The sequence below is a fragment of the Cyprinus carpio genome, chromosome A20 (assembly GCF_018340385.1).
Source record: "Cyprinus carpio isolate SPL01 chromosome A20, ASM1834038v1, whole genome shotgun sequence".
In the NCBI taxonomy this organism is placed as follows: Eukaryota; Metazoa; Chordata; class Actinopteri; order Cypriniformes; family Cyprinidae; genus Cyprinus; species Cyprinus carpio.
Genome location: NC_056591.1, coordinates 17,179,130 through 17,201,415, shown reverse-complemented (window position 1 = coordinate 17,201,415; position 22,286 = coordinate 17,179,130). Strand labels below are relative to the sequence as shown.

Sequence of the window (22,286 nt, the reverse complement as noted above, 5' to 3'; positions counted from 1 at the left end):
ATAGGCTACTATTATAATATTTATTAAATAAGCTTAAAAATTATTCTATTTACAGTTTAAATTTTTATGTTAGTTTAATAATTTTGTTATTTGCCTTTGTCATTTTTAATATTTATATTTACATTTATTTTTATTTCAGTTTTAGTCATTTTAGTTCTCCAACCTAAACTCTCTATTTCATTTATTACAGTTTACAGTTTTTACGTATACGTTTTTCTTCTAATTTTATTTTTAATATGCTACATAGGCTACTAGTAACAAACAATCTTAATATGATGTGTACATTGGCGTTTTTTTCTAGCCCAAAATATATATTTTGCCCAATTTTAAGGCAGGGGGCACCATAAGACTGTAGCCTACCATAAAGTGAACACCGCGTAAAGCAGAGCTTTTGAATGAAATCATCTTCCAGTAGCAGAGAGTAGACCCGCGCTCCTGCGCAACACGCACAGCGAGCAGACAGAAAGACAGATAGATAAACATACAGACAGCAGTCTGCCTGCCGTTACTTCAACACAGCTCGCGCGCACCTTTACCAAAAATTAGAGTCACAAAGTTTTGGATTAAACCGATACGGAAATAAATTCTCCCTATCTGTTTTAAGAAGCGCTATGCAAGGGTTTTATTTACCTCAAACTTTGACAAACTCTCAGTTTTGACAGCGCGTGCAGAGATTCAAACCGTGTCTACTCACTAAACCGTCGCCTCGCTGAGGAAAAACAATCTTTTTGCGCCGCCAGTGCGATTTCGCCGCTCAGCGAATAGCGGCAAGAAGTCTGAAACCACATGTGCTCGTCTCCAAACCGGAGAGACGCGGTTTCATTTGTCTTCAGAGAGGAAAAGATTTGGCTTTAAGCCGTACTGACAGACACAAGGGAAGGACGGTCTCGTGAGAGCCCTGGAGAAGACCATTGGAAATTCACGCGGTGCGTAATATTCACGTTTATTCTTGGCACTACTGCGCAAACAGTTGTAATAAACGGGGGAAATGTAGTCTTTGTGGATGGTTATCGGTATAGCCACTTTTGACGCTAACGGTTGCCGGTGAATGGCTCTTTAAACGCGGCGAAGGGGGGCGGTAGTTGTGGAGTGTACGGCAATGCCAAGTTGATGGGTCTCGACATTGTCAGTATTAATAAAAGGTCAATATTCCCAGAAACGTCTGTTTAACATTTATGGGCTTGTCGATATTTTCAAAACATTCCCTGATATCAAAAAGTGGAGAGAAATGCTGAACGAAGATGACATTTTGACTGGAATATTAACGTAAATCGCAGCCGCACGCGCTGTCAGTCACCTGCTCATAAAGGTAAACGCACCTTTACGCTTAAACGCCGTTCAAAATGACGACTAATGGAGCCAACATCGTCTACGAATGGCTAAAAACCCTGCAGTTGTGTCAGTATGTCGAGGCTTTCGTGGATAACGGATACGACGACCTGGAAGTTTGCAAACAAATCGGAGACCCGGACTTGGATGCCATCGGGGTGTTCATTCCGCACCACCGCCAGCGGATTCACGATGCGGTGCAAAGGTTAAAAGATCACGATAAGGAGACAGCCACCGGGCTTTATTTCACCCTGGAGCCGATGCCTCCGGTCTCACCTATATACACGAGTCGCATGGCAGAGCAATATGAGCCTAGGCTGCGGGGCTCCAAGTCATGGACTGAGCAGAGCAGTGATAGAACGGCGCGCAGCGTGGGGTACATGGGGGCGTCCAGGAATCTGACGCTGGGGAACCGCAAGGAGCTGGAAATCTACCCCAAACTGAAGCTGAAGATCATGATCAGGGATAAACTCATTAGGGACGGGATAAACCTTGCCAGGCAGCCATACTCTAATAAGGTGAGTAACTGTGTTTACTTTTTGTCCTGCGTCGGTATAAACCACGTGGCTTGCCCTTGAATCAGACATTTGTATTATAACAGCCTCTGTTCGAAACACATGCTCAATAGGAATAATACATAGGAACCATGTGATTATAACAAGAGGGTAACAATATTTGGTCGTTTGGCTTGGATGCAGGGATATGGAGGTTTGATGACTGGAACAGTGCCTTAATCTGGTTTCCAAAATATGATCAATAGCCTACTGACCGATTTTAGACACCCTACGTTTCTAATGGCTTTCTGGGATCAGTAGGGCAGTAGAATTGATTGGCCTGTGCAGGAAATTCCCTCACACTGCATATACCCACCATTCAACATTGGATAATTCAAACCTGATCCCCCAACCAACCCCCCCCCCCTTTTTTTTGGGGGGGGGGGGGGGCACTGAGGCTGGAAGTGGATGGAGAATGAAAGGGAGAAAGAGCCTCAGAGAGGTTTGGAGGTTGTGTGAATATTGCAACCCTGCATCATGTTTCATTACACTTTATTATAGAGATTTAATGAGGGGGATTTGTTTGGGGTATTACTGGGCTTAATGCTCTCAGATGATCTCCGGCCTTTAAAGAGAGGTGTTTGAGTGTGCACCACTGAGTTTCCTCTTTGAAAAAAAAAACATCTTTCTTGAGTTTTATAGTTCCTAGCAACTGGGTAGTAAAATGACTAAATTAATTTCCAGAAAACTGGATAGCATAAGAAGCTGTCCCACGTGTGATTCTTCTTTGCTTGCTCCATTAATTGAAATGAATTATTGGAGGTGTGCATTGTTTTTAGGATTGTACAGATGGTTTGCTGTATTCAACCATCTGTACTTAGGAGTTACTGTATACTTTGGTTCAGTATCTTGAAATTGATTGGATCATGAATGTTGATGACAAATCAGTTATTATGAGGTCACAAAATCCATGGACATCCTGATTAGTCAAGACAAGAGAGTAATAACTATGACATCATATGGATACTTAAAGTCAGAACAAGTGAAATCTTACTGCCTTAAAGGGGTTTATTCACCCAAAAATGAAAATTCTGTAATTTACTCATCTACATGTCTTTCCAAATCTGTATGACTTTCTTTCTTCTGTGGAACTAAAAAGAAGATATTTTGAATAATCCTGAGGTCCAGACAGCATTGAACCCCATTGACTTTCATTGTATGGACAAAAATACTGAGACATTTTTCAACCTCTTTGTATTTCTCAGAAGAAAGGAGTACTAAATGAGGTTTTATTTTTGAGCGATTCTGATGGCCATTTTTTAATTTAATGAACTGAACATTGATCCCTTTATGAATTGATCGGCAAAAGTGCACATCTTTAAATGAGTCTGCATTGTTCTCACCAGTGAATAAGAAGGAAAAAATATGAATGGCTTCATCTGACTTTGTTTACAAATCAATTAGCCTACAGCAAATGTCTTTAGCCTCTGGTTCTTCACGTCACACCATAAACAAAATATTCATAAACAGATACCAGGATGGTTGAATAGTTCCCAATTAAGACAAATCAAAGTACATCTGATCTGACTGTGTCCTGCAGTACTACAAACAATGGCCCCACAAGTTATGCCTGCTACTACAACTTATGCTCCCTACAAAGACACATCTCTTCAGACTGATGTGATTGTACCCTAAGCCCTCGCAGTCTTCCTTTGATTACACACTTTCGTGATGTAATGCCACTTTGACTATTGGGTAGAAGTGTACATTGAGGGCACATAGTGGTCACAAAGAGGGTGTTGGTGAGCACGCTTCTGAAACCTAAAATGTTTAGGCTAGTTTTGAGAAGCAATTACAAGCTTAACAAAATCAAAAAATCACAACCCTGTTTCAGATAGAGCGGCTTTTACTATAGAGAGCCGTAGTTCACTGACAAGCTACACAAAATCGTGTTCATAATTGCCAATGAATCGTTTGTGATTTTGAACACTATTTTGTGTAGCTTGTCAATGAACTTCGGCTCTGTATAGTTAATGCCGCTCCATCTGAAAACACGTGCTGGCGCTTTACTACTAATCACAGGAGCGACTTTACTGATGAGAGGTGCATGAAAATCGCATTCGATTTTTTTGCATAGCCCTACAGTCTAGTGATAAGATATGCTGATCATATCCTATATGTAGATCACTATTTCTATTTTATTGAAGGGTGTAGGGTTAGGTTTGGGTATATGGTTGAAGACTTAGAGAATTACTATGCAATAACTCTGCATTTGATTGTATAATTATTTTATGTTTCACTATTAGCTGTCATTTCATACTCCAAAATATATATAAATACTAGGGCTGTGACGGTGGCAGATTTTTACCACTGTGGTGGTAATGGACCAACTACCGCCGGTATTTTATTTATATATATATATATATATATATATATATATATATATATATATATATATATATATATATATATATATATATATATATGACAAATTCACCTATATTAAACTTTTTTCACTTTTATTAACAAAATGAATAAGGATATGTTTTACCCGTGTTTAACTATGGATTTCCCCTTAGGCTAAAAAAATCGTTGTTTAGGTTTATTATTTTATTAATTAAAACACATCAGCCATAAAATAGTACAATGGCAAATTCGCATATATTAAACATCTAACTTTTAATATTTTATTTGTAACCCAAATAACCCAAATGTAACCCAAATCAGCAAAATATAATATATAACATTGTTCTGGTGGTTTTTAGTTATTTTAATAAAAATTTTTAATACATATTGTGCCTTTAAGAACGCATCTGATTACAGTGATGTGGATGTTACACAAGCACTGGAATTAAGTACTCCAGTAAAGTCCAGTCACGTCAAGTTTATTTATATAGTACTTTATGCAATAGATAGCCTTAAATCAAGCAGCTTTACACAATATTAAACATGAAAAACCAGAGTCAGTGTCACTTTCAGTTAGAATTAGAACCTAATTTTCTGTTATAAAGCAACTCTCCAGTGTGGAGCTAGCTATTAATAAAATATTTTATTAGTAGGGAAAAAAACTATTTTATTTAAATAAAATGAAAGTTTGGTTTGCAGAGATCAAAGCTTGATATAGCTCAGGATTTTTTTTTGATTATCATAACCCTATACTGTATTTTAAGAGAGATTATGTTGTGAATAAAATAGTTTATCCAAAAATAAAGCGTCTTATCACTTACCTTTATGATGTTTCTTATTCATAAGACTTACAAAAGGAGATGTTAGGCAGAATGATGTCATTCAGTTATTTTTTTATTTATCTAATTAAATGGTGAATGAGAGAGTTTCTCTGTAATCTCATTTTGTGTACCAAATATATTTATTTGTATAAATTAATTGTATAATTGTAAATTTCAAAAGCTGAAGTGCTTATCTTTATTTATTTGTTTGAATATATATAGCTCAATACTTTAACTAACTGCAAAAGCTGAATAATCAATCAAAATCTACTTATTAATCAGCGAATTAATCAATGATTAGTCGATTAATCAGTCTAATGATGGTTTGATTAATCGATAATCAAAATAATTGTTTGTTGCAGCCTTATTTCTAACATGTATCTTTGTGCTTATTTTTTAATCACAAAGATAAAATAATGACAAAGATTTTTATCTTTGCCTACTTTGGCCTAAATATCTGCCAAGTCATTCTTTTTTACTTTATATTGTATTACCTTGTAAGGCTTTGTTTTTAAAATAGGAAAATTACTTTCGCTGTACTGCTCAGACAACTTGCAAAATAGTAAAACCAACATGACAAAGAGTTGTGATAAAATTGTGAATCTTGATTTTCCTGAAAAAATAAATAAATAAATAAATTATATATTTTTTGCCATATCGCCCACCCGTAGTTCCTCGTATGTGTCTGTTTACTTTGAAATGATAAGCTCACAGCATATGGTCCCTCAGGGCTCAGGCAGTCAGAGAACATATGCTTGGACAGAATGAACAGCACAGTTGTGTGGAGTGTTCAATTCATTGTTGATTTATGAGACAATATATTACAGTGTTAAATTAGGGAAGAAATTGTAATGTTTTCAGTTCCCATGTGATTTTGAGATGAGAAGCATGTAGTGCTGATGTTTCATGTCAAAGCTTCATTGCTATTGTAGATCTGTATACTGCTCCTGTTTCAGTAGACTAAATAAACTTAAACCGTGATGATGTATTTGTGTTACTCTCAAGATTGGATTTCGCCATAGGTTGGAATGCACATGTCTGATTTAAAGGGTTAACTTGATGGCTTTTCAAGTTAATATTAACCTCATGAGTGTTTAGCTACTGTATATGGCCATTGTGAAGTGGATTGTGGAAAACTGTTGTAGATATTTTGTGTCTGAAATGCATGTTGCAGTGTAAATGATTTGCTTGTCCTTGAGAAAAAATCTTCTGTGGTTTGCTGAATGAAGATGTCTACTGCACACTAGGGCTGCAACTAACGATTATTTTGATAATCGATTAATCGGTCGATTATTTTTACGATTAATCGATGAATCGGTTTATGTACTTATATTTTAGTTTTGCCCATTTTTTTTTTCCCCAAGTAAATTATTAACAAAGGGTCTTTATCATTCAACATAGACTTTTTAGAGATTTTAACCATTTTGCATTGTCATATCCTCATCAAAAACATACCTGGAGTTGTGTTTTATTATGTGTTAGTTATCCTTTGTCGAACTCTTCTGCAATCAAAACACTGACCCATACATACTCTAGCAAATTTCACATGGAGATTTCAAATAATGTTTCCACCATGGCAGTCCTTAGGGCTCCTAAAGTAGTTTAAACATCCCGAACAAAGCTTATTAAGGAATCTTTCAGAACATATTTTCACGAAGAATAAGAATAAAACAGAATAAAATTGCAGTAAATTGCATTTTATTATTTTTTTTCCTGTAAACACACAGCTTATACCTGGGAAACAGCTTTATAGCTTATGCTGTGAAACTGTAAACAATCCTTCGAATAAAGTGCCAATGGCATGAAACCTGAATGGAACTCACATTTTAAAGTAAAATTTAAAGTAAAATCAATCAGAAGGTTGTCCAGAAAAAAAATTGGACACACACAAAAAACCTGCTGTGTGAAAAAGGGCAGTGAATACTTAGAAAAAAAGTGCATTTCAAATACATTTAAACATTAACCTCTCTCATTCAGTCATAATTAGGCTGCAAGACAGAATTATGAACTGGTAAACGACAAAGCTTTAAATGTTAATTGTTAAAAAGCAATGTTATCAGCTTTTACGACTAAACATTTGCAAACAACATTGTACTGCAGAATCTGCACAAATAAAAGTCTGCACACTGATTTTCATCGGATTTAAATATGTAGTGGTCCTTATAACAGTGCAAAATTCAAAAATGTAATAAAGCGATAAAATGTTAACAAAACCGCTTATGCCTGAACTGACAGGAATTCGACTACCTGTGGGAAACAAGGCAGAACACTTTTCACTCATTATTTGAGAAAAACTTTGCATTGCAGTGCAAAAAGGTTAACATGTCCAAATGTCCAGGGATTAACAGTTAGGCTTGCTCTCTTTTTAGAGGATATGTTTCCTGCCGCAGAAAACAGCCGCAGTTTACAGGTTACTCTTCTTTTTTGAAGGCTCAAAGTAAAGTGCTCCCACATTTTGGATGACTTCGTCCTATTAGTTTTATCTTCCGCTTTTTTCTTTTTCTTTCTCGAGCTTACTCCACTGCCGCCTGCCTCACCCATCACGCTGAATGCTGCAGAGACGCTGTGCGGGAAGCACGTGACATAAAACGAGGCCAGCTATTGGCTAGTCGCTACTTCTCCTGCTGTACTGGCTGAGTAAAACCTCCGGTGGCTCATTACTGCCACACTTTGGTCACCGCAGAGATTTAAAATATGCACGAAATGAGCCGCTTACGGCAAATAAAAATTATTTAGCAACGAATCGAATACTAAATTAGTTGACAACTATTTTAATAATCGATTTTAATCGATTAAATCGATTAGTTGTTTCAGCTCTACTGCACACATACATGCTCTTCAACTCTATGGGAATATGCAGCACACACTCTTAATTCATAAATTTTCAACTGCAGAGGCTGCGATTGCACTTGCTCACTTGACACGCGAGAGTAAAGAGGTGTGTTCGACTTGAAGATAGATTGGTGTATGACATCAAAGTACGGTGAGAGAAAGCATAAGGAGACGTCCGCTCTCTTATAGCTCTCGCAGTACTTTGATGACACACACCGATCGGTCAAGCAAGTCGAACACATCTAAGCAGTCTTCAGAGGAAGTTGTCACGCTACAGTGTTGCCAAGTCCGCGGTTTGGGGAACCTCTCCAAAAAACTTGCATTTTACTCCCTTTTTTCCCTTGAGAAAATTTGGCAAGTACTGTACCTGATATTTATCCAAAAATAATTGATATTGAATTGAATTGAATCGAATCGAAAGCTTGTGAATGAGAATCGAATCGAATTGTGAAATTTGTGTCAAAACCCAGCCCTAGCGAGCAGCACAAACAACAATGCAGAATATTAATAACTATGACTGGGACTGCAATATACATAACATTAAAATGAGAACACTATTATAATAAAACGCTGTGAATTTTTAGAGTTTAGTTGTTTTTTTTTAGAGTTTTGTTGCCATGTTTTACTGCGGGATTGTGGCCATTGTGCGTAATTCTACATATTTCTGCAGGTCTTGCGATTATAAAGCGGGAAATTTTTAGAAAACATTTATGCCCTATAATATGTAGGTTGACTCCAAACAAATAATGAGAGCAGGTCAGTCATTTTAAAACTTTGTATGGGACGGAATTTCACAGTGTGAGTGATTGGGATTGCCACTCTCTCAAAATGCACAAATGGCCTCAAATCTATAATATCCTTGTTGAGTTTGCTCTGCAAGCAAGCACGCTGCTATACAAGACTAGCTCACGTTTCAGACAGTTGATGGAATTGCCACTTGCACATCATTTTAAGTCATGCCAGTATAAACATTTAAGCTATTTTAACCCATAAAGTACTCGCACACTCTCTGAGAGATAGTCTTCAATGTGCTCTCAGCCAAAGCGCACACATAAACAGCTCGCGACTCTCAAGTGTCAGATTGAGTAATTACATATTTGATTAAAATCATTTCCTTATTGTTCAGCTATTCCATTTTATTTATTTATGGCACATGCATTTTTATATGTAGCTTAAGTAATGTTGTGCAATGACTTGTTTGCATTATTTTGAAATTATTATTATTATTAATATTATTTGATAACACTTTACAAAGAAACAACTTTAAAGTCTCATTTGTTAATGAATTAATTAACATGAACTAACAGAGAGCAAATATTGTTATTATTAATATTATCATTAAGTTAAAAGTGAATCTAGTGTTCTTTTGCATTGCTGGTGCCGTGCCATGAACCCTACCACCACAGCAAATAGAACCGAACTGAACCGAACCATGGGTTCAAAACGGTGATATGAACCAAACTGTGGCATTGGTATATTGTTACACCCCTATTCAATACACTAAAATAACCCACCATACTGAATATCCCATAGGGCATAGCTGCATGTACTGTTTACAACAGCTGCATGAAATATGGCTGTAGAACTACACCATATGGCACAAACAAATTCATGTCATGTGTTAACAACGAATCTCCAGGCATCATATAACATGTCAAACAATGGCCCAACTGGGAGATTTTAGTGTTGGTGCACATTCTGTTAAGTTATTAATGCAGCACACATATATACAAAAAAAGAAAAAGGGTTGGATGCGTGTAAATAAATACAATGAAGTGTTTGAGAATAAGTGCAAAAGGGCATCATTTTTTTCTGCTCTTGCTGTTTGTTAAAACCATTAGGTTCAATTCATTGCTGTAACGTTAATGTGACATTTACAGGTGAGAGTGCATTGAGGTGAAAGGTAGAGAGGCCTCTTTTCTCTCTCCGTTATTGCTGAACATTCTTCCCGCTCCCACCTGTTTTGGAATTCTTTGAGACTTCCCTATATGTTTCCATGGTTACATTTGCATAAACACATTTCACCAAAGGAAGGGAAATGGGAGTTGATGGCATCTAATTACCTGTGATTTATGATACTCTTTGACAGCGTTTGCACAGGACGCATTTATTCAGCTTTAATCCCTATTATACCATTAATGTCCACATTAAAGTTTTTGTGTGTAGGTGTGTGCATGCTTGTCTGATCACAGAGTTTTGCTTTTCTTTTACGGCAAATTGAATTCTGAATCCATATGTGCTTTTCTTTGATTTTTGACAAGTGCAATGATGACTGCAGATTTTCTGACAGATTCTGTTCAGCGTACAGAAAACGAGGGAGGACAGATGAAATAGGATGGGGATGGTGGTTGCCATGGTAACATCTAGTGGTAGTTTTTGTTCTGGGATTGTAAAGGGGTGGTTGTTTGTGGATTTTAACAATCCAGCAATTTCTACTTCTATCAATAGATTAGGGATATTATCATTTCCCAGAATTTTTGCAGTACAATGACTATTTATTTAGTTAGTTATTTTGTTATAGTAATAGGTTTTTGGTGTTTTATGAAGGTTTGAGCAGGGCCTGTGGTGCTGTTTGCTTGTGTGCATCTCTGCATGTCATGTAGTTTGGGTGCTCATTTTAATTCTGACTGCCAAAGAACACGGGACACTGAATATAGTACTGGACGCACAAACATACACATAGGCATATTTTTCTGCCACACTATGTGAGTACACAAAAAATGGCACACAAAAAGCACACAATTCTGCTTATTCTGTTTGTAAATTGACCATCCACAGTTGGTTTTGTTTTTGCATTCTGTTTAGGGGTGTGTTTATGTGCAATAGAAGATAGTAGTGGAAAAAATAGTAATAATATTAATAGTAATAATAGTTTGGCAACCTCTAGAAAACATTGGAAAATGTGTGTAGAGTTTATTCGAATTTATGTGCATTAAATATTGATTGTTTCACAGGCATAGCTCAGAATAGACAGTTCTGCTCATAGAGATAATCGAGACAGCCTAATAATTGTCTCAAAAGAAATCTAGTTTAGTTCTTCTTATAAAGCTCTCATTGTTTTAGCTGGGTACCTTTTGAACACAGTTTCGCTGCCAGGCAGAACAATGATAATATTAATCTGTGATCTGCTAAGCTCAGTGATGAGTTGATGGAACACGATTTGTTGAAATCCACACGTAAAGGCCAATACACTGAGTCACCAAAGAAATATTTCATGTAAACATCAGGCAGTGAATCATCGGTCCGTTGGTCTGATGATCTCAGTTTGTAAAGCAGCGAGTCCTTCTCGCTGAAGAGAAAAAACAATATTTTCAGCTTTATATAGCCCCTAACCTTTCCCGTCAAACTCTCCAAACTTGCAGTAACAGTTGGTCGTTTGCACTAAAGCATTTGTTTTGTGTCTCTGCTACTGGCCATGTTTTTACAGATGGAGCCAATGGAATAGTAGAAATAAATGATTTTGCCAGTAATTAAATCAGAATCATTTATTTAGAGCATCATTTACCTTCTACTTGATTATTTAATATCTCATTATGCTCTGCTTCTGTGCTTCCATTCTTCTCAGACGCCTGGCCGTCAGCCCTGCATCCACGAGATGTGACCTTGTTCTGCGTAGCAGAGAAAATTTACATTTCAATATGCATGAAGGAGCAACTAAACAAAATCTGTAATTGTAATTAGGGGATGGCAATCAGAGCTATCTAATGACAGGGGTTGGGAAAGGACAGGTGTGTAACGAAAATCAACAAATGTCAATCATTTTAGGGCAAATGCATGGCAATTGCAAAAGGGGGACATTTAAGGGCTGATTTGAATATCCAAATACCTGCAACAACATTTTTTAAGTTCATAATATGTATACAACATCTTTTTTATACTTGTTCCAAGACTTATAATGTGGGACTTACTGACCCCAAACTTTTAAATAGAGTACCTGTTTTTCCTCACTCTCTTTCCTATTTGTTTGTAAAGGCACAGATAAGGACTATTTAGTTCCTGGTCTCCAGAGTGTACTACTCCTACTGATGTGGAACAGTGATGTCTCCTTTTCAAAGTGTCACGCAGTCTCAGACATGGGACTGTGGTGCTTTAAGTTAAGTCTTTAAATATTAGCTTAGACATAGACACACAGCACATAGACACATAACATAGAAACACTACACATTTAGACACAAAACAACACTGTAATGTATTTTTATGAATTCAAATGGTTTGGTCAGTCATATTTTAAAAGAAAATGACAAATTCCTTCTGTTGATAATTTGCTCAGTTGGCCTGTTATCAGTAGATGTTTGCTCTGTCTGTTCTTGTCCACTAGTTGAGTCATCTATTAAAATGCTGATATTTTGGCATCAGTGATCAAATATTTGCTTTGGCTCCAAAGCACAATACCTTTTCTGCTTTATATAAACTGAGGTGTAACACCCAATCAGTTACACTAATGAGAGATGCGATCATTGCAATTCAGGGAAAATGAAACCTGTCAGCAGCTCAAGGTCAAAGCAGTTACAAGAAAATATAGATCATTAGTGCTAGAGACAACATGTCTTACCCTAGGGGGTATAAACTAGTCTGAACCTCCTAAGATACTAATTGCCAAAATCCACCAGGGGAATCAAAATATGGTTTAACATGGTACGATTTAAAGAGAACAATTCAAAGACCAATAAATGTGAACTGGTGAAATAGTAACCCTTAAAATGGGATTATTGCTGATTTTGAAATATGTTATTGAAACATAATATTTCTGTTAGCACTCAATCAGATAAGTGTTGTATATACCTAGTACCCTACATGGAAAGTAGCTGCTTCTGGACGTTACTAGGGTTGTGAAGGTGAGAAAATTTTCCCACCGGTTAATCCACGTGTGACAACACTGATAATACTGGTATCACTGTGGGGGCGGGTGCGTTCCCTCTTTTCCTCGCTTTCCTTCGCTTTTAAATAGATTGTAAATGTGGCGTGCGCATTCTACTTTCACTTTTAAATAGTGGCAATTCGGCGTAAAGCAGTTGTTCGTTTTTAGTTCGTTTGAATTCTCCCTCTTTTCTCACTTTCCTTTGCTTTTAAATAGCTTAAAAGCACCGTGCGCATTTTACTTTCACTTTTGAATCAGCAGCAATTCAGCGTCAAATGCTTGAATGCAACAACAAAATACAACGTCAAACTCACTTTAGCCTATGTATAAAACATTAACAAAATGAATAAAAAATAAACCATGCTATAGGGCATGCTATGCCTAATATAAAATAATAAATAACTTACATAAAGTTTAAATGGGTATATGAAACTGGAAATAAGTAAACATGTATAATGTATAACCAAACAAACAACAAACATAAAAAAAATAAAAAAAAAAAGAATAAAAAAACTCATACTCAATGCAAAAAAAAATATGCCAAAAAAAAAAAATTACGCAAAGTTTAATAAAGTAAAAATCACCAAACACTGTGGAACTAATTGAATAAGAAATGAATGTTTAAAAAAAACTTCCAAAATCATCTTAGATAAATGGCAAAAGTCAACAGGCTTTTCAAAATCCAAAATATTGCCAAACAGATGCTTTTGCATTTTGTTTCGAAACTAAATCATCCGCCATCGTCTTGTCTGTCTCACCTCACTATTTTTGTCAGCTCAACTCACTCTCCTCACTGGATAAATGAAATCTGATCTGTGATCCAACTGTCGTTCGGCACGCTGCATTGAGCCGCGTTCAGTTTTTAATTGTATTGTCTGTTATTTTACTGAACTAAATGATTTTTATTACTATAAAAAAATCAAAACGACGGTTGGGGTCGGTGCTGCGGTGGGCAAGTGATGTAACCAGTGTTGCGGCTTAATTACGGTCACCGGACTTGTTTGAATGGAACTTAAAGAAATGTCCAAATAGATGATGTTAGGCTGTCTTGTTAGCATAGATTTGCTGTGGTTCTGTCTTGCTGTGACTCTGTCAGGGAGGGTAATTGAGTTGAGCACAGAGGGGGTCAGAGGTTTGGGTTGCATTTGGTGTGTAATTAGATAAGCATAATTCACCCACACACATAATACACACAGCGCTCGGACCCTGGCTTGTTTTATTTATTTACTAATCACAACTGACACTCAGAGCAACAGCGCATCTGTTCGCATCTTCCTACTTCTCTCGCTCTCTCTCTCTTTCTTTCTCATCTACTTTGTGTGTGTGTGTGTTTTTTCCTTCCTATCTGTTCCACTGACACACATTCAGAGCTGATGTGCTGTCACAGATATTTTTGCCTGGTATACTCCCATCCTCTGGTATTGCTTGTTTTCTGTAATTTTTCTGCTGTAATATCACACTTGAGCAACTGTTTTCTTCCGGAAGGAGGTCACTCCATCACCATTTTAATATCAATTTATCATTTTGATTTTGCTTATGACTTTTGGATAACAAGGTAAACAGATTTCTGTTGTTGTTTTATAATTCTCTGTAATAAATTAAGTATGCTCGCAAACAGCTATATGCACAAATGTAAATATTACATTTGTAGATTTGGCATGCAAATGACCAACTAAATTTGATGTATAGGCAGTCATCCTTGAGGGGCTTTTGAATAGCACAGTGGCATGTACAAACTGATTAGCACAAAGCCAAGCACCATTAGGCTTTTTCCTATAATAAAATAAAGAATGTGAAGCCTTCAGACAAAATGATCACAAAGAATGTGTTGCCGCTTGACTACAAATGTGATTCACATTCAAAAAATTAATGCTTTGAAGATGATAATCCGCTCACTGTCTAAATGAAGACGAATGTGCTATGCACAAAGTTGGGTCACATTCACAAGGCTTGGAATATGAATGTTGTCATGAAATGATAACCCTCATGTCAGTGCCTCACAGTTAGATTCCTAAAGAGATCAGTGACGTATATGTATATTATGCATGATGTAATTTTTTGTGGGGGAGTCGTCCAAAATAGAGAGTCGGACTCCCAATCGAAGGGTTGCGAGTTCGATAGAGGATTGTGGGTGGGGGGAGTGCATGTACAGTTCTCTCTCCACCTGAATACCACGACTTAGGTCCCTTGAGCAAGGCATCGAACCCCCAACTGCTCTCATAAAATGGCTCCCACTGCTCTCCTGTGTTCACAGTTGTGATGAGTGATCAGTGATGTATATTAAAATAAAACAACACAAAACACTTCTGCATCATTGTCATCACAGTAATAAAAATAATAAAGATTTAAGTTAATTTAACTGGACACATTTCTGTTGCATTGGTGTCCTGACAGTTAAAAGCATATTGCAGATGTTCAGGTGACCAGGATAGGTTTGTGTGCAGCCCCTGGACCTCTGCTCTGACTTGATACAAATGCCCTAGGCATGCCCCCAACCTTCACTCTGTTGAGTACCATGCTCTTTTAGCTTGTTCACTCTCATGTTCCTACACGTATTGTTTCTCATTTAGTTTTTGTACTTCATTATTTAAAACAAACTGCCTGGTTTACTAGTGTGTCTTCACTCACCTTGTCAATGTGTATATCAAGGTGGGTGGGAAACACTACACAGTTACATAATAATGCTGTATGAGCTACTGTTTTGACCACTCAAGTTTGCACTGGGCACACGGTGTAGAGGTGAAGTCCATTAAAGCAGTGTGTTTATATTTCGCCAGAGTACTAATGCACAATTGCACATGGTTTGTATGTATGTATTTATTTAGTTGTTTTTTTTTATTGTTATTATTATTGTTATTATTATTATTATTATCTTTGTTAACCAAATAATACATTTAAAATGTACACTATGTGGTTTGTGAGATTTTTAGTGTTTTTGTCTGGAGGAAAATAGATTGCAAAGAGTGTGATAGGGATCATTATGTGCCATCAGGGAAGAGGGGCCTTCCAGATTTGTCCAAATATCAGTGTGATGTGTGTATATGTATGGGTGTGCATGCAGGCTGTTGAGATTCAGGCTGTGTTCCTGATGGCCTGATGGCTGGTTCCCTGCTGTATTTCACAAACTCCACTGACTCCAGACTAGGGCTGGGTGATATATCTAAAAAAAAATAAAAAAAAATAAATATATATATATATATATATATATATATATATATATATATATATATATATATATATATATATATATATATATCTCTCGATATTGTCAATTTTTTTACGATATTCGATGTATATCGCAACATTTTTGCATTTGCATTTAAATATTAAAAAAAAACATGATTTTCTTTTGCCCCATTAAAAAAAAAAAAAAAAAAAAAAAAACTACTTAGATTGAACAGCTAATTTAAGCAGTTAAAAAAATTCTAGACTAAGTGATCACTTACTGCTTTTTATTAAATGAACACATGTAGGCCTATATGTAACTGAAGTACTGCAAAACAAGTACAGAAAGTGCATTGTTTAATGCATGCAATTCACAATATTTTATCTTTGCAACTGGGGGAAATAATTAAACTGGGATAAGTATTTTATTTAAGTTTTTTTAGATAAGAACACAAGCCATACAACTCTCTAAAGAATAAACACAATATCTTTAGCATGAAACCACCTAAACACTAGACTTGTGCCGGTATTCGGTAATGCGATATATCGCGGTAATGAATAAGCACGATACTGTTATCATGGGCACTCCTAAATACCGAGAATAATTATATATTACAAATTATTCAGAATTTGGAATACATTTTAAGAATACTTTTCCCATCAACTGGTCAAAATGCACATCACTGCTGTATGCTGCTTTAAAGACGGGTGTGAGCTCCGATGTAAACAAGCACGCATGAGAAGCACATGGGGAACATGTGAGAGGCGCGCTGAATGAACGCACATTCACTCTCTGACAGCAGATGGCGCTAAACTGCAGAAAATTTAGCCCTTACCCTAGAAACCCCATAAATAAAAGCAACTGCTACTTTCTAAACATTTAAATAATAAAATAATATTTATATATTTCCATAAATTTTTTTCCATTTTAATCTGGACTACAACATGCCCTAGATATTGTTTGAAAGTGTTTTGATTCTTTATTGTTCATTAACACTTTACATTAGGGCTTCTTTCAAACTGCCAATGAAAAATTCTTCTGAACATTCATTAATCTTAGGTATTCCAATATTTAATAACACAAAATCAAAAGTTGCAACTTTGTTATTTAATGAGCTAACATGAGCTAAGACTTGTTTTTTTTAACGATAATTTTTTAAAGATTTAAAGATTTTTTTAACGATAATTTTTTAAAGATTAGTAACTTCTGTAGTAAATGTAGCTATTGCTCATTGTGAATGTTAATGCATTAACTAAGGTTAACTAATGAGGTCTTATTGTAAAGTGATACCTATGGGTCTTTAAAGTTCTTTTCCACTTTAATCGGTGTAAAACTTTTAACTTTAAATATATTTTTGTATTGCTTTATTGTATTTAAATGTTCAGTTATTTTTGTTATAAGAAAAAAGTTATTTAACCTGTTATACTGTATTATGACCCCTTTTTTGAAACTTAATTTCAATACCGTGATAATACCGCATACCGTGACAAAACATTATCAATTAATCGCAACAGGAAAATTTGATACCGGCATATCCCTAGTTCCCACTGACACTAAAACCCTCTTAGATGGAGAGCTAGTTGCTCAAACACATAGTTATTTAACATTTTGCACTCTCTCTGTCTATATTATGAAAACTGGTAAATATAACAGTGAAATTCCAGTTTCTCTATTCAAACTAGAGGTCGGCCGATATATCGGGCCGATATTTGTCATTTTTTAATATATCGGCATCGGCCGATATCCGTGTTTAGTAGCGCCGATTTAAATTCAGGCACGTCAGCGGGCAGCCCCGTGTTATTGGTGCGGTGGAAAGTGCTGCTGCCATGTGAAGGACCCCAAGCCAAAACATTTGGAAGATTCAACATCAGTCCTGGGAGATAAAGGTAGTCAGAGAATTTCTCTCTGTAAATGGGGTGGAGAAGGTGGCAGCTCTCACAAACACTGCAGCGTGATTGAGGGCTACGTTACTCCGCCCCGCTCACAGACAGCACCGTGCTCAGAGACAGCTGTCCTGGAGCAGCACAGAACGGTGAATGACATTTGTTCAGAAGCATGGTTTGATGCAGACAATAGCCAGGTTTCCATCCAACTCATTTGCATTTAGGGATGTCAATATTTGATCATTTCCATGATCGATCGTCGTTTAAATTAACAATCAATGAATAACCTGCTGCAAAATGCGTCTGCAGAGATATTATTATTATTATGTGCAAAAGCCACTCGGAAAAAAAGCTTTCTCACCCGAATTAAAGGGGTTTTAGTCTGAATAAAATGCTAGTAGCAGGACTGTAAAATGAATATGTGATTATGATCATTTGATAAAATGAAGAGAGCGCACTGTACATTTGAGATCATTTTATTTTGTTGACTGTTTTCCCGTCAAGGAGACCGCTGAATGCGCCTCTTTAAATGGTTTCGTGGTGCTCGTTGTTGTATTTTAAAACGCAATTGCAATGTTTTCAAATGACACTATAGTATTAAAAATAAAATTATCCCAAACGTAGGCTAACTGTGGCGCTTGTGGCTGTGCTGCGCAGTCAGTGAACCGCTTTTTTCACATTAAACATTTTATGCGAGTATTATGACCAGTACTTAATTTGATCCTGTTCTGCAAACGTCGATTTTGAATTTTTGCATTCCGGTAGGCCTATTTGTTTTAAAAAATCCGGCATTTACAGTGCATTAGATCGTGACACTGCATGCGTGCAGACGAGGACGAGCGAGCACGGGTTTGGCTAGATGTATTTGGAGGTTATTGCTCACGTCTCGTTCTGCACATATCCAAATGTTTCCATATTTGCAATGCATCTGAATGTTAAACTATAATTAATTTATTTTTTTTTAATGTAAACTAGACGGAAAAGATCATCCTCTTCACATGAGCAAAAACGTCCTTGGCATAACAGCAGAGTGGACCGGTGTTCTGTCGATTTGTCCTACGCTGTCAGATTTTCCTACTTCCCATTAAAACAGTGGGTAGTACAATTCGACAACGAAAAATGCTGCCGATAAAATTATGGTTTATTAACATCTACACATACCATAACCCTTAACCTACCCTTACAGTAATGCAAATACAGTAATTATGTGTTATATTCGCGGTTGAAGCAAGAAGGGATACATTTACAGGAAACCAGCAATAAATATTTTTTTCTACGTATTAGATTGTGTTTTATTAAAGTCTATACATACCCCAACCCTAAACCTACACTTACATTAATGCAAATACATTAAATATAGTTGTTTATCATGAGAAAAAGGACGCGATATTGCTGTGCGCATGCGCAGTTAACCCTGGTAGGAAAATCTGACGGGTAGGATAAAATGTCAGGACACCTGTTTACTACGGTCTATTTAAACTGACCAGTGTAACCTTTTATGTTTGGTTGACTGTACTTAATCTTAATAATGTACAGACTGCGATGTAAGTTTGAAGTTAGAATGCACTTTAGATGTTCTGTGTCATTTATACCAAACACAAATGTTGCTGGTTGCTAGTGTGTTTGCAGCACTACTATTATTTATTTTTTATATATTTTATTTTTTATATTTTTCAGTTTAATTGATTTTTATTCCGAAAATTTTATTTAAATGTATATTTAAGTTTACATTTATGTTCCAACAAACTTTAAAAATTCTGCTTGATAAATGCTCAAAAACTTTTATGTAAATGATTGACTTTTTTATATATATATATATATATATATATATATATATATATATATATATATATATATATTACCTGTTTTATATATTTAATACTTGGTCAGTTTATTGATTTGTTTGGTAAACTTTAGATAATTTTTTTTTATTTGTAATACCGTGCAGTGCACAAAATTAAGATTCGAGAGATGGTTCAAGTCAGTGCTAAATAAATAATGATAAGTTTAGAAATGTTGTGCATCCATGTATTATTAGTGTGACATTTTAGCATGCAAATGAGGGGGAAAACTTCAAGATATCGGCCCTAAAAATCGGCAGCACATATCGGCCATCGGCTGACCCTGACCTCTAAACATCGGCATCGGCTATAGAAAAACCCATATCGGTCGATCTCTAATTCAAACATCAGCGGTCAAGTAAGTGCATTTATTCAGCGATCACAATCGCAAACAATACAGTCGAGATCTCATGACAGAACACAGACCGGCTGAACAATGTTTTCAGTAGATCGCTAAACTCCAGCTTGTTAGTGTTTTCAGATCATCGTCGGTGGCACTTCCGCAATGAGGAGTGAGCATGTGCGCATGGTTGCTAGATTGCTTAAAATAAGCAAACACCAGGCAGAAAATGTATCCTTGTAACAGTGAAGCTCTGATTCGGCGATTTAAACTCTTGTTATCTGGCAACCGCACTCATGAAAGCTCTTGTAGTAGAGGCGTGTAGAGCAGTCGGCAGTTAAATGTTCCTTTTTTTGGACGTTCAGCGCGTTCTTTTGGGAAATATATGCTTGAATTTTAAATATTCGATATTCACGATATTTTCAAATTTTACATCGTCGTCAAAATTATTCCGATATTATTGCTAATATTCGATATATCGCCCAGCCCTACTCCAGACAGAATACTGATGTTTGTGGATAGAAAAACATCAGCAGCTGCAATAAGCCAGCTATAAATGGTTGACCTGAATATAAATGAGTATATGTATTTATGTATTAGTGTAATTATTTATTGACTTCATACTCTCCAAGTCTGTTTTACAGCATTCATGTACTATCTAAACCAGGGGTGTCAAACTCAATTCTGGAACCCTGCAGAGTTTAGATTCAACCCTAATTAAACACACCTGATCCAACTAATCAAGTCCTTCAGGCTTATTTGAAAACTACATGGTATGTGTGTTGGAGCAGGGCTTGGCACCTCATAGTTTTTTAATGTAAATTTTAGATCACATTAATATATAATATCATTTCCCACATGTCAGCCTAGTCTCGTCTATTTTATCAAGGTTTCGATGAGCTGTCAGAATGATTAGTTGAGTTTATGTGAAGCACAGTAAAGCGGGTCTTATTGGTTATACATTGTAGGTTGTAGATTGTGTATACCTGTTACTGAAGAGCTTTTTAAGTGTTTGTAGTAATTGATGCCAACAAACACTGCACATGGCACTATCTGCAGTGGGTGTTACAATCAAGGACACTGTAACTCTCATACACACACAAACAAATACAGTAACACACACACAGTCATACATCATCTTTACTCTAGTGTAAACACTTTGCAAGGCACAGGCTTTGGAGTGATGAAAAGTGCTTTACGCAAGACAAACATCACATCTGGTTGCTCTCTTGGGAGATGCGTATAAGATCCTCTGGGTTGTTCTGGGATTGCACATCTTCTATATTCAGCAGCATCTATTTAAAGTTTCCTTCAAATGTACAGTATATAGCATTTACAGACAGAAAGCACAAATACTGTCAAGACTGCCACTGTTAGTAATTGTTCCAACCATAGCAGTTAATTATTTGGGCTGGACTAATGCCTCTTTGCTGCAAGACTAAAATGCTGAGAGAGCTAGAAACCATAAATATCAGACTGGAGAAAATGGCAAGGGGGCATGAAACACAAATACCAGATTTGGACACATTTGATCCATTTTCCAATGCTCTACTCATCACGTTCCCTATTATATGATGAGACATATGTGACCCATTGACACACCAATACCCAGACAAAATTAAAGGCTTTCTGGCTGGGGTTGCCTTTTTGGTCAGCTCATCTATATTAAGGATTAGAGTTTGTATTTGCTATGTCTAGTCTGAGACTGCTGTGGCATTACTGGCATAAATGGACTTATACTGGGTAAAAATCAATTGCTTAGTATGGTGCAAATATGTTTTTGGTGTATTTAAATAATAAATGAAAAAATATAACTCTGATAATAAAAAAAAGCAAACGTTTACTTTTTTTTTTTTTTTTTTTTTTTTTTTTTTTTTTTTTTTTTTTTTACAGTCCTTTGATAATGTCCTTTAAATGTAGTTAATATTTCATGTTATTTTCTTTAATTTCGGGACATTTTACTCTGACTAAAATGGCATATAGTTGACAGAAAGAACATTTTAGTTGATGATTATGTGTAAACTAATGGAAATTTTTGTCAAACTGTAACATATCAAACAAATATATGGATGATTCGGGTTGTGTTTAAATGAGCTAAGGAACCTGCTAGCGAAGTGATTCAATTGACTTCTTTTAGATCAAGAAAATATAATCCCTTGCACACTATTTGTGCATTATAATTAATTTTTTTTTTTATATATATTTTTGTCATATTTTTGTCAAGAGTCTGTTGCAATTACAAAAGTTTAACATTTCATTATAATCGTGGGCTTTATTTCATTTGTAAAAGTTTTTTTTTTTATTTGCAATTTTTGC

At 36.0% G+C, this 22,286-nt stretch overlaps 1 protein-coding gene across 6 annotated transcripts in view; it reads left to right on the top strand.

Moving 5' to 3' along the window:
* The first annotated feature begins 416 nt into the window (after positions 1-416).
* Positions 417-22,286, top strand: part of LOC109112923 (SAM and SH3 domain-containing protein 1-like) — a 212,756-nt gene continuing 190,886 nt past the window's right edge. For 2 of the 6 annotated variants that reach the window (XM_042777880.1, XM_042777879.1), the window contains exon 1: positions 422-1,847. In XM_042777880.1, coding sequence (XP_042633814.1) covers positions 1,344-1,847 — 504 coding nt within the window. In that variant the 5' untranslated portion in view covers positions 422-1,343. Of the gene's footprint in view, positions 1,848-22,286 lie in introns of all 6 variants that reach the window. The other 4 variants (XM_042777876.1, XM_042777875.1, XM_042777873.1 and 1 more) reach the window with 4 other exon arrangements.